The following is a 14435-nucleotide window of genomic DNA, read 5'->3' as shown; positions in this document are numbered from 1 at the left end:
TCGCAAAATTAGATTGTCAATTCAAAAGGCCATTTTCTGTCTACATCCCTGTCCTGTGTACCCAGAAAGATCATGCATCCCTCCCCGGTTTGTGAGGGCGGGGGGGGGGGGTTATGGAATGATACCTATTTGTTACTTCAAACAAAAAAAAAACAACTTATTGACAATGTATATTTACAAAGGCAGAAAGGACTTTGGTTGGGAAATGGAAATACACTGTATAGTATTTTTAGAGCATTCATAAAGTTTACTGTAAATATTGATAAAACAATTTTAAAAAGGAAAGAACATAGACTGCTAGCAACGGGTCGTTTCATACGTAAATATCAAGAACAAGTGAGTCGATTAGATCTTACTGCAAGTAAACTCTATAAACATTGATCAAAGATACGAACAGGATGGCAGCTGATGACAGTTCCCCGGTTCGAATCTTCGCTTGGGTCGTCCCAAGAACCATATCCACGGCCCTCACCAAGTGTTTGAGTAACATAGAAGGAATGGAAATTTGGTTTGAATCTTTCACCTACGCTCAATTCGTAAGGCAAGGGTACGAGAACACGACCGGAAATGAAATGCCTATGGAATACGAAGGCCATGAAGACACAGCACGGGAAGCTGCTGAACTCTTCATGGCGCGTTTACAAGGATCGAGACTTGTCCCAGAAAGAGTGGTGTGAGTGAAAATTGAATATCTCTAGAACTCTGCACTGCAAAAACTCCGGTGTTGATTTAACACCAACCCGGAATCTATATAGGCTATGTCCACACCAGAGGAGTGTTATGCCAGCCTGACACTTGCACGATTTTGTGTCACGCATTGACACGACTCAAGTCGTGCTAGTGCGCAAACTAGTCGTGAACTGGCGTGAAGTGTGCGTAAACACGTCGTGACTGCGTGCCATGTCGGGACGAGAATTTTGAAATGTTCAAAATTTTGGTCACGACAAAATTTAGCGACCGGGTCGTGAACTATGCGCAAACTGTTCGTGAACTCGTCGTGAACTCGTCTGGTCGATGCGGGAGGATGCGTGCCAGTGCGTGGCAGTGCGCGCCATGCCACGACTGTAACAAACTGCCACGAATAGTTCACGAACAGCTCACGTCGTGCTCACGAATAGTTCAGCACGACAATGTCCGAATTGCGCAAACTCGTCGTGCCAATGCGGGAAGTGCGTAAACTATGCGCAAACTATGCGTGAACTCGTCGTGCCAGTTCGTGTCAATGTGGACACTGACGGGCACGCATTCGTGAACTATTCGTGAACTCGTCGTGAACTTGTCGTGAGCTATGCGTGAACAAGTCGTAAACAGTGCGGGAGCCTCCCAGTTCGTGCCCCAAAATGGCACGACTTGCCACGACAAAATCGTGGCCAAAAGTTGTGCAAGTGTCAGCCTGGCTTTAAACAACACCCGTTTCGTTTTGGTCTAAAACCAGATAAAATTAGCATCGGCTTGATTCCAAACTGGTGTTGTTTCAATACTTCTCTGGTGTGGACTTATGCCCGGTTGACAATTGCACGCATTCTGGTTCCCGCATAGTTTGCGCATGGGCACGCACTCATGCTCGCCAATGCGCGAGCTTTGCGTGCCAGCTTGCGGATAGGTGCGTGGCAGTGCGTGCCAGTGCGTGAAATGCGTGCCAAAATTTTCAACATGTTGAAAATTTTGGCACGCATTTCACGCACTGTAAACCGTAAACTGTTCGTGAACTATGCGCAACCTGTGCGCAACATAGTCGTGCCACTGCGTACCACTTCGTGGCAATAGAAATTTCGTGGCGCAAAGAATAGCAGGCACTTCCCCCGGGGTAGTGGCACGCAGTTCACGACTAGTTCACGACAGGGTCGCGCATACTTTGCGCATAGGTCAAGCATACTTCACGCATAGTATACGAATGATATGCGCAAAATTGGGAGTGCAGACCACGTGATCAGTATGAGTCGTCCTAATCAAAGACGTAGAGGGTGTCAACACAAGAACGTTGAATATTTAAATTTGCGCTAGATACGTCACAGAATAGGGTGTCGATAATATTTTCTGAAAGCACGTCGGGACAGTGCGTGAACAATGCGTAAACTATGCGCGAACACTGGGTGAACTATGCGCAAACAATGCGCAAACAATGTGCAAACATTTTGTGAACGTGTCGGGACATTGCGTGAACTGATGTAGCCAAGTCGTGCCATAAAGTGTCCCGCATTGGCAGCATCAATGCGGGGCAATGCAGGCACCACAATGCGTGCAAGTGTCAACCGGGCAATAGATAGATTCCAGGCTGGTGTTAAATCAACACCGGAGTTTTTGCAGTGTGATTTTAAAAACGGGTCAAGGTATAAGGGGCGGTTTTCTCTTGTCATCTTTTCACTGGCAACACGAAGAAATGAAATGAAATAGTCCATGTTTTCTCCCGGGGGGGGGGGGCACTTCCATTGACGAGTGGATACCATGCGCGACCATGGGGTCTCGAAAAGCACCCTAAACACGTAATTTCCATATTCTTAAAATGCACCCCTTAACAAGTATTGGCGTGTGAAACCCTGCCCTTAACAAGTATTGGAAACAAAACGATACTCTTGGCAAATATTCCCTGAAATGAACCCCTAAACAAGTACAAGAATGTTTTATTGTCATGTCACGGGTCCTTCGGTCGTCGGTTTTATCTTTTATATACACATCATTTGGTTTAGTACGACCCCACCTTCTACATCTCGCGCAAATCGGACTCTAAACACGTAGTGTTGGGGCAAAAAGGACATCCTTTGTAAAAAAAAAATTTAATTTGTTTTATCATCCCCGCAAATTTGACCCTATACCCCCCTAAACACGTAGTTTTTCTAGCGAAAGAGATTTTTTTTCATTATTTTTGTGTTTTTGACACCCTAGTAACGTGCCCTATCTTGAAAAAGAAATCCTTTTACGTGTTTTTATGGGTCGTGCATGGTATCCACTCGTCAATATAAGTGGCCCCGGGGTTTTCCCATGCCGAGAAAAAGAATCACGATCGTGACGTAAGTAAAGGAAAGATGTATAAGGGATGAGCAAGGGAACAAGATATCGCTTTCCTGGCAAAACTATCCATTTTCTTCTTGTCATCTCCGATTGTATCAGCTTTAAGAGAAGGGATATATTTAATCATATTGTATGACTACTCCATGTTGATTTAAAGGCCTGCTTCTCAAGGGTAACAAATATAGATATTACTTTCGTTTTATACAGTTGTTAGATGTCACCTCATAACAGTCAAATGCCAAGCATTGCATGAATGGCATGAAAATACGGCTTTGTGTATGACGGCCATAATGCCTTCAACTCACCAAGAAGTAACGTCACTCGCAGCTTATACAACTCGATAAAGAACATCTCTTATTTTTAACCGCGTAGCCAGGATTTCATTTTGGAGGGGGCGGTAAATGCACGCGAAGCGTGCCAACACTTACAGACCGCGCGAAGCGCGCTCCCTAGGGGGCGCGAAGCTTTTGGTGATTCATAAATTAAAATGAAAAGGAGCCATCTCCCTTGTCTCTAGTACCTTTATCAGTTCCAATTCAGTTGATGATTTTGAACCTTGTTTTCAAAGCTATTATGAACGCACAAAAAAGGAATACAATGGAGGAAATTAAAATACTAATAACTCCGCGCGAAGCGCGGAAGCTAAAGCGTTTTATCATATTTTTCCATGGAAAGGGTCCCGAGAAAAGGGTATTCTCAAAGATATATTGAATACTTCTCTTGGAAAGATCAGAATTGATTACAAACAATTTAGCGACAGCGCATATCTTTAACTCGCAAAACAGAAGAAAAGAAATGTATTTGTCGGGAGGAAGATTTTCCTTCCCGCGCAGAGCAATGAAACTCTGAAATTTCAAAGGGCGGACGTTTCATCAAATGCAGGTATCTTGTACCCCATCGGCTCTATTTCAATTGATTTTCTACGATTATTGAACTTCATTACAAGGAAAATAGTGCGCACAAAGTTGAAACTTCTGTGATTTATTGAAATTATATAAAAAAGGATGCCTAATTTCTTTGACTTATCCTTAAGCACTTCATTTTGAATCAAAGAAACGTAAGTGTCATTCAAAATTTAAAACTGAGGTCGCAAAACAGGACAGGAAATGAATGTGCAGGGAAATGACATGAAATTTAATAGAATTTGATAAAAAAATATTGTATACTTTTTTTATTCAAACGACACGAATTTTATACCTTCCTCTTTTTTTAAATTAGAAACCTGTTTGCCTCAAAATTATGGTTGTTAAGTAATGAGCTGAAAAGCAGGAGAAGTTGAATTTATGGAGGTGACGGCAGAAACTGATATAAAGATTTGACCCGCCAGGAGCCAACCCGACCAGAATTTGCGTGATCAATAAAAAAAGGATAACTTCATATACTTCGGTCTAACCTTACTTTAAATCCATGCCCTATATACATTTGAACTTTAACTGGCAAGAAACACATATAGCTGAGGTGCAGGGTTAGAGAAAGGGTGGGGGAACCAATGGAGAAATTCAATATTGTCATTTTACCGCGCTTAGCGCGGAATCAAAATTCATATAAAAATACAGAGCGAGAATGAAGGAGTTTCTCTTTTGAGAAAAAAAAAGAATAAAAAGGAAAAAAAACACAAAGCTACCTTTCTTCCCTTTTCTCCCTTCCCTTTTCCTTTTCTCCTCTCTTTTTCCCTTCTTTTTTTTTCTTTTTTGGGGACGTTTTGGGGGGGGGGCGACCGCCCCCACCGCCCCCCCTGGCTACGCGCCTGCAGTTATTTTCATTTCGATATTTTTTTTTCAAAGGCTGAATAGTAATTAGATAAATGAAATGTAAAGAGGAAGGGTCGAGAGCTTTATGAAAATAGAACAAGTTAAAGGAGAAGTTGGAATATTGAAGAAAGAGTCCAGCATATACATTATTGTCTCGGAATGGAATAATACTTTCTTAACACTGAAAGTAATAGACTCATATTTTTTTCTACAAATTAATAACGTTGTTACAGATTCGGTAACCTGATGAAAGAGTTCCAGGCATCCAGTAGCAAGTATATCTTTGCGAAGGAAGGGTATCTCGCTTTCCCCGACAAGCGATCACGTCAGTACATACCACCTGGATTCAAGCATGTTTTTCTCATACGGGATCCTGTAGCTGTGTTCACCTCCTACAGGAAAAATTCCTATCAAGAGTTGACGAGAACCGGCGTGAGAACTGGTGATCCCGAAGACGAAGAGGCGTATGACATCGAAAACGACGACACGATCTTGAATGCGGGCGAATTCTTCAGCGGAACCGTGGAATGTTTTCGGTTCGTCCGTGAAAACTTGGATCCCAACCCGATCGTCATCAACTCTGATGATCTGTTGGCCAACCCTGCTGAGGTGCTGAAGAAGTTCTGTCATCTGACCGGTCTTCCCTACAGTGATTCCCTTCTCCAATGGGATGCCTCTAAAGATGTCACCAAGACCTGGAAGACAGCTGGCGATGAGTCCATCCTGAATAATATCTTCTATGAAACGGCAGTCACATCCGGGAGGTTTCTTCCACCTAAAACAGCCATTCCCTCAGACAAGCTACCACCAGATGTCAGAAGGCTAGCGCACCAGTCCATGCCATACTTTGAAGAAATGAATAAATACAAAATATAAATATGATCTGAAATTCCTTTAACGGAACGTATCAAAGGAAAAGCCCACCCCAACAAAAAGTTGATCCATGTGTGGACTTGACCTTTAACATGTTTAATGTTCCGTTCAGATAAACGCGCTCTGGGCGTTAATGTCGTATCGTAGGAAAAATAATTAAGAGCCTTTGGGCAGTCTCGAAGTTTTATGTTTTCATGTTATCGGAAACTTGTTCATCCCCTTTTCCAACTTCTCTATTATATTACTTTAACCTGAATTGCAAAATACAGTATGTGTCCCCCTAACACAAAGGATAGCGATTGTTCGTACGCTTGATATTCACGATTGAACAGATAGAATACGTAATGCAAATCACTTAATTTATTCAAAACAAAGTTCAAAAGATTCCTTCTTTAGAAATACAATTCCTGAATGATGCATATTAAATTACTTGTATTATTATACTTATTGTAAATATGTTAGGGCATATGGCACGTTCTATGTCTTGGTTCATTGTTTATGCGTATTTTTAAGTTGTTTTATTTGTTTGTTTTTAATTATGTTGTTGCTATATCCCTGGTGTTATTATTGCATTCAATAATATGTCACTTTTTCGTTAGTTAATGGGTCGGCCTATATAAATATAAGGATCTTTTTCCTTTTTGACAGCTACCCCTCCGTACAATTCTGAACCACAAAGCGTTTATAGACTTGTACGTCGATTTGTAATACATATATTTTAACTTTGTATTACATTTGCTATTATATGCAATGTTTTACTGAGAGAATAAAACAATTTGAATTTGAAAATAACGCCTCTCACATCTGCATAGAGAATAGGGGGTCGTGGAATACAAGAGAGACAGTCAGACAGTAAAATATAGAACATGATCCGCAGTGATCACTTCGAGGCTGTCTTGGGGAATCCTGTCATCAAAAGATGAAAAGTTGGTGGATTAAATAGGATCAGATCATTGTTTGATGTAAGGCCCACACAGGTGCACCCTTAAGAATCATGAGAATAGAGTGTTAAATTCAACACTAGAGCAGCCAGTAATATGGCGATTGCACGTGCACTTCAAGGTGCATGTACTCATCACTTGGATGCAAAAAACGGCACTTTGGGTGGTAAATGTAACGGCAATCAAGTAAATATTGGAACTAGTTTTGGTAGGTGTAAATTAGGGAGTTTTCGCAACCACTACGCAAACGCTTTCTGGAACGTTGAGAATCTATTGTCGAAGCAGCCTTTTGCCGAAAATCGAATAATCAAAAACAGCAACGTCGTCCTGGGGAGCGTTTCATGAAAGGACTTGTCGGACGTTTTATCTGACAAGTCCCATTTTATCCGACAGTTACTATATAGTAACAGTGCCTCTCAGCCAATCAGAATCACGGAAAGATGTCAGATCTGACAACTTGTCAGACAAAAACGTTGATGAAACGGTCCCCTGGACTCTGGACAAACGACAAATTGGCAAGCTCCGAATCTTAGGACGATCTGCTAGCCCGGGTTACCAATTTTCGACAAAGACCTCTAAGCCGTCCAATAGGATTCACGATATTGTAGAATCCGCCCCCATTGCAATCGCGACAGCTCGCTAAATGTAGGTTGAATGTATGTACACCTAATACTGCTACTGTGCAGAAGAGATCTTTTGATTTCATTTTTCAATATTCAAATTTGCCATATTGTGGGTTGAAGGTCAATTCCACCTCAACAAAAAGGTCATTTGACTAAAAAGAAAAAAAGTAGAATGCCTCCTACTCTGCCCCAAATACAATGTTATGTCAATGAGTGAGTCGAAGAGGTTGTATGTGTGTAATTAAGTTTTATTAGACGTGCATCAAGCAATGATTTCATATAATACAAAGAAAAATATATAGTGAGCGAGTTTCATCATCGGTCCACACTCGTTTTTTTTTTCCATTCATGCGTGTATTAGTAAGTTGAATCATGGACCTACTACAAAATGGCTGAATCAAATGAAAGAGAGGTTTTAATGACGTGCTATTTAGGAACAAATTTAACTATGAAGAAGATATTGGAAGACAATAACTGCCTTTCACACGGTAAAAAAAAATCGTAATTTGAATGATGATTCCTAGTGAAAAATAAGGCTAATGACGATATCTTAGCGCGTGTGAAACCAAACTAGAATCATGAACGCTAATCACAATCACGAATCCAAATTCCAGTTAAGTTTCAGTTAAATTACTGTACGAATTTTACGTGTGGAAGGCTTGACCTTTAAAACGTCTCCTTTTTTTTGGGGGGGGGGGGAGAGGGGGTGGATCTTATATTTCCTTTCCATGACTTTTATAGAATATACAATTGTTATGCAATCATCGTATCGATGCAAAGCTTTGATTGACAAGTCACCAAAGGGCCTTTTTACACCTAAATCATGAATCATCATTGTAATGATAATTGCAATCCGTCTTTAGAATCATCGGACCGTTCACACGCTCACTCGAAAACTGTGATCGAAGGCGATATGTGTCCTTGGTGACTTGTCAATCAAAGCACTGCATCGATACGATGAGTGCATGACTAGTAGGACACGTAAGTTCCGCCCCCAAATGTGTTTTGGAGGTCAAGCCTTTCACACATCACATTCGTACCATGATTTGAGTGAAACTTAACTGGAATTCACCTCCAGGGTAGAATTTGAATTCGCGATTGTGATTAGCGTTCTTGATTCTATTTTGGTTTAACTGTTTAACACGTGCTGAAATTCGTAATCAGCCTTATTTTTCACTGGAATAATCATTCAAATTACAATTTTACCGTGTGAAAGGGCGGTAAGACACATACCGCCAGTGGCGTACCGTGGGTCATGGCATTGGGGGGGGGGGGGGGCACCAGCAAAAATTTTGAGTCACTTAGTGAGCGCGCGAAGCGCGCTCAGTTGTGAGGTATACTGACCTAATAGAGACATTTTAAGGAAGCACTTGTAGTCATTGTAATCATTAATAAAAATACGCATCTCAGCAATCAAATAATGCGAGCGCGAAGCGCGAGCTGAACATTTTTGATATTCAGACCTAAAAGGGACATTATAATCGATTTTGTAATTATGATACGTACCTGTCTCGCTAAACAATGCGAGCGCGAAGCTCGAGCCGAAATTTTGTATAATTTATATTGACCCCATCAAGCAGGGAGATCTTAAGGACTATATTTTAGGAATCCCTTAGTAGTATACATAATCTCACCATAGTCATCTAGTGCGAGTGCCAAGAGCTTGCTGATTTTGTTAGAATTACATCTGAACCCATGAAGCTCTTGTAGTCATTGAAATCATGATTACCATACGCATGTCACTAGTCAAATATTGCGAGCGCGGAGCGCGAGCTGAAAATGTAGATAATTCAGACCTGAGGCGGGGCATTCTAAGGCTTGCTTGTAGGAATTCACTAAGACCATACGTATTTCACTAACCAATTTTTGATATTCAGATCAGAAAAAGGGACTGATTTTAGGAATTCACGGAGAGCAGACTTATCTCACCAATCCACTGATACGAACGTAATCACGGACAGGAAATGTTTTATATTAAGACCTTAACATGGGGTAATCATTTTAAGTAGTCATAAAAAAGAAGCATATGTCACTACATAAAACAATAATATATTTGGTGTATATTGACTTGAAACGGGGTTTTTTCGTACAACAGGTTTAAATATCTCTCTAAACAGACAATGCGTGCACCAGGAACAATGACAACATAGACCCTGAGCAAATTATGTTTCATAAAGTTAGAATAAATGTTTCCGATGTAATATAGGTTTTCCCGTCCAATTTCATCAGGGTTGCATTTAAATTAATGAAAGGACTTTCAAATTCGAAATATTTTGTCAACCCTCTGCACACACGGTTCATTTTCATTTATTCATCATTTAATTCCGTTATATATCATTCCTTTGAATTTGGTAGAAATTCAATTTAGGGAGAAATTCGTTCAAATTAATGGCCAAAAGTTGTCATTTAATTTCGCAACGACGAACTAATCGTTTAATTTCACCGAAAATACCATTTTCAATTTCATTAATCGGCACACATATTTGCACTTTAAACGTCCAAATTCAGATAACATGTTTCTGTGTTCATTTTTCTTTTATAACGTTATACATTTTTTCTCCAAACTTTACCCTATTTTTTTTCTTCTGATCTTTCAGTTAGAATAATTTTATTCCATTATGTTTGATAAAGACGCAATTCATGTAACACTTATAGGATATGGTTGTGAACGGTTCTCCTTTTAGTGATTAATGAGTGGGTGCAGGGGCGGATCAAGGATTTCCAAAAAAAGGGGGGCATTTTCCCTAGGAATTTGACGAGCAAAACAGAAGGTTTTTACCAAAGAATAAGGGACGGTCCACGATTTTTTTAATTGTGGCTCTAAAGGGGGGGGGGGGCACGGACACGAGCCGGGTGTGCCCCCTCCCCCTGGATCCGCCAGTGAGTGGGTGGATGATCTGTGCCAATGGTAGGTATTTTTTTCATCATCTTGTTCTTTTTTTATTTCATACTATTGTAAATTATATCGTTGTGGGAAAAGATGGTATTGACCACGATCTATAGTTATGAAAGTGGAAAAACGAGTTGTTGTTCCGATGATGATTTTTCAGATGGATGATACATTTCAGTATAATGGTAAACATCAAATTAAATAAAAAATAAAAAAACGAAAAAAACTGTGCATATCCTATAAGTGATCGCATATTAATGATTTTGAATTCCTAAACCTTCGCAAGAAGGGTACCGTTGCGAATTTGAAAACACCTTTTCGGCTATTTGAATTTGATCAATCTTTATACTTGTTTAAATGAAATAACCATGAAATCGCGTGCCAATATGATTAAATTAAATAAAGTATTTGGGTATTTAAATGTTGATCTCATAGGTCATTCGAATTAGTTGCAAATTGAACTATTACATCATTAAATCGGTTGAAATTTTGACGAAATTGGACGGGAAAACTTATATTACATAACATGATTATACTGTAATATACCATAATAATGAATAATAATTTCTTCTTTCCCACTACATTCCTCTTCCTTTCTCCCTCTTTTCTCCTTTTCCCCGTTTTTTTTTTTTTTTTTTTGGGGGGGGGGGGAGATTTGCCCCCCCCGCGTAGTTACGCCACTGCATACCGCCTTCGCTCGGGAATTCGAATTCAAATCACAGTTTTCGAGTGAGCGTGTGAAAGGTCCGAAGATTCTAAAGACGAATTGCAATCATCATTACAATGATGATTCAAGATTCACGTGTGAAAGGGCCCCACTTCTCGGTCTCATATTCACTGTTGAACAGAAACATGACAAAAGTTAAATCACTCTTACAGATTTACATTCTTAATCTTCAGACAAGGAAATCCTTTCCTTCAAATCTCTGAATTAAGACCAGAGATTATGTGGATTTAAAGAGATCACAAAAGAAAAGAAAGAAAGACGGAGCTAGCAAAACACATTTTGAAAAAAATTTAAAGTTAATAAAACAAAACTTAAGCATTTCTCATGGGAATGCAACGAACAGCTTTTAGAATAAAAAGGTCTTATCAAGAAAGGGTTTTTAATTATTCATGCTATTTTTATATGCGATCTTCAAAGGGTTTTGGCCAACACCGGAGAAATAAGAGTGGGGGAGGTGTCCATCAGGGAATGATTAGAAATCTCAAGAAATTGTCCCTCATACTTCTTCCCGATGTCGATATTCCTGTGATATTTTCTATTCCAAGGAATAAATTCTTCTTAGTTAATCCTTTAATCTGTGTTCATCAGATAAATCTTTGAATTTATTCGGGCATCAGTACATATTTGAGCATAAGACAGAGGGAGGACAGAGGAAGAGAAGGGGAAGATGAAGAAGACTGAAAGGGAAAAAAGTTGAAAATATACCCAGATATTGTCAGAAATAGGAATATTTTCCTCCTTTAAATTATATTCAAACTTACACAATTTATCTTGTTCTTGAAAAAAACCCTCCAACTAGGTAAAGCACGGTATGATACTGGCGTGAGCTCGTGTGAGCTGATGATGACGACGATGATGATGACGACGATGATGACGACGATGAAGGTGATGATGATGAGGATGCATGAGCGCTGAGAGGCAGCTCGAGCTAAAGCCGGGGTAATAATAATAATAACAACGCGCCTCGGAATAGAATATTTCTAGATAGATGGCGCTATATAAATGCCTATTATTATTATTATTATTATGATGAAAAAATAGAGAATTGAAAATCCATATTTTATTGTTCGAAATAGAAATCTGAGAATAGAAATACCCCCCCAAAAAAAGAATCATTTTGCCAAATTGATCGTGGGTCCGGCAGCCACTCTGCAGCTCCAGATCAAAGAGGAACCGCCCAAACAGGGTAGCAGCAACTTCCATTTTTTTCGTATTTTAGTATGATTCGGACGGGGTTTGAACTCTTGACCTCCCGGTTGTGGGACGGACGCTCTACCAACCGAGCCAACACACCGATTGATGATGGTGACGACGACGACGTTGACGACGATGATGGTGACATTGATATGGACAATTATAATGACGATGATTATGATGGTGATGGTGATAATGATGTTGATGACGATGGTGATGACGATGATGATAAAATAATGTAAATTCTTCTCATTCATCTAGTGCTGATCAATATAAAAAATGAATTAAGAAAACAAACAGACCAGGAAATAAACTCACTGTTGCGACGTTTCGTCAAATATCAATTGGCTTCTTCGGGCGAATGACGAACCCGGTGAAGGGGAGCCCCTTATATGTTTGAGATTGTGCAGATACGGTGCGCACTAAACTATGTTCAGCGCGCGAAAGATTCCAAGTCGTCATATTTAACCATGATAGTTGCGAGCACCCAATTTTTTTAATGAAAGTAATAGAAAAAGGTGATATCAATGTGATACATTTAAAATACACACACTTTAATACAAAAACCCCGGCAAAAAACCCATCGATTATATTTCTCAGAAAAGAAGTTATTCATTTCACCTCCACCTTCAAGACCATAGGCAGTTATCAGTTGGCGTTGCCGAAAGCATTTCATTCAAATATATGCTAGACTAACAATAAAAAATATTACTATATCCATTCACATATTCAAGGAAGACTTCCTTTGTCTTGGATATAGATAAAGAAAATTACTGACTTGCAGCACCGCGCATTACTTGATTACGGGTGACAATAAGTAGTTTTCACATTCATTACGAGGAAACTCTCTACAACACATGGATTCCTTTGAAAATACTATTAAAATCACAGTGAAGAGATGAGAGGTTTTTTTGGAAGTTGGTAGACTGGACTTGCACATTCTGCACCATTATGTAAAAAAATAAAACATACTGAATGTTTATGACTTATACATTTATTATACTGCCGTTCTTGGATTCTTTTATTTTCAAAATGAATTACCGTCGAATGTTTTACCGATGTTTCAGATAAATAGCAATGTTCACAATTGCAATACTCGAACAAACAATGATTTTCATTTATTTAAAGTTTTCTCAACTTTCCGCTTTAGTTTTCTCTCTGTTTGGAATTCCATACGATCATGCACAAATCTAAATTTATTTAAAAGATGTCTTAAAAATTCTCTCTTGTCCAAGTACTAATTGTTTTGCTTTCCCTATTCTACATGCTTTTGATGTCATCCTACGTTATTATAATGATCTAGATATACCTGTGTAATACATATTATAATTTCTTTTGAGAACTTATTCTCACAAGGCCTCACTTACTATCTCGGTCCCTAGAACTACTCTCTCGTTCCCTCGACGTAATATCTCGTTCCCACGATTCGTTCCCATGTCAACCTATACTTGTTCCATAGACTAAATCAAAATTTGAGTCAATTCCCCGGGGGGCCACTTCCATTCACGAGTGGATACCATGCGCGACCATGGGGTCTCGAAAAGCACCCTAAACACGTAATTTCCATATTCTGAAAATGCACCCCTTAACAAGTATTGGCGTGTGAGACCCTACCCTTAACAAGTATTGGAAACAAAACGATACTCTTGGCAAATGTTCCCTGAAATGAACCCCTAAACAAGTACAGGAATGTTTTATTGTTACGGGTTCTTCGGTCGTCGGCTTTACCTTATTTGGTTTAGTACGACCCCACCTTCTACACCTCGAGCAAATCGGACTCTAAACACGAAGTGTTGGGGCAAAAAGGACATCCTTTATAAAACATTTTAATTTTGTTTTATCATCCCCGCAAATTCGACCCTAAACACGTAATTTTCCTAGCGAAATAGATACCCTTTTGTCATTTTTTGTGTGTTTTTGACACCCTTATCACGTTACGTACGTAACGTGCCCTATCGTGAAAAGGGGCATCCTTTTTACGTGTTTTTTTGGTCGCGCATGGTATCCACTCGTCAATGTAAGTGGCTCCCCGGGGTCAATTCGCGTTGCAGCTATAGAGCTTTGTAAAATGGATGAAGTTTCAAACGAATGTTTAATAAATTATTTTGGTGTATTTTCTGTTTCTTTATTTTTTATCAAGGAAGAAGGGGTTTAGCGGTCTAACGTAGCGTGGACTCAAATTTACGTTTAGCATGTTCAGTCTGAATATGAGAATATCACACAGTGTAACCAGGTTTCGTGAAGGCGTCTACAGCAGTGCCATTTGCTTCTGAACTTGACATGCTTGTGATCGGTAGTTTTAGATTTGGAAGGATTTGACTGCAAAAATTGCAAAAAATGTCTCTTTGAATGATGGGTTGTCTTTCGTAGTATCATCAAGAGATACCTATCGTACCGTATAATTGAACGATTTGAAAGGATGAGTAA

At 39.5% G+C, this 14435-nt stretch overlaps 1 protein-coding gene across 1 annotated transcript; it reads left to right on the top strand.

The window, feature by feature from the left end:
- The first annotated feature begins 329 nt into the window (after positions 1–329).
- Positions 330–5695, top strand: LOC121430129. Its single transcript, XM_041627408.1, has 2 exons — positions 330–673; positions 4994–5695. Exons 1-2 carry the CDS (start codon positions 399–401, stop codon positions 5634–5636), a joined length of 918 nt encoding a protein of 305 aa, XP_041483342.1. The 5' UTR covers positions 330–398; the 3' UTR covers positions 5637–5695.
- The last annotated feature ends 8740 nt before the right edge of the window (positions 5696–14435 follow it).

This window comes from Lytechinus variegatus, chromosome 16 (genome assembly GCF_018143015.1).
Source record: "Lytechinus variegatus isolate NC3 chromosome 16, Lvar_3.0, whole genome shotgun sequence".
NCBI classification, from domain to species: Eukaryota; Metazoa; Echinodermata; class Echinoidea; order Temnopleuroida; family Toxopneustidae; genus Lytechinus; species Lytechinus variegatus.
Note: the sequence above shows the minus strand (reverse complement) of the source record. Positions and strands in the feature narration are given on the sequence as shown.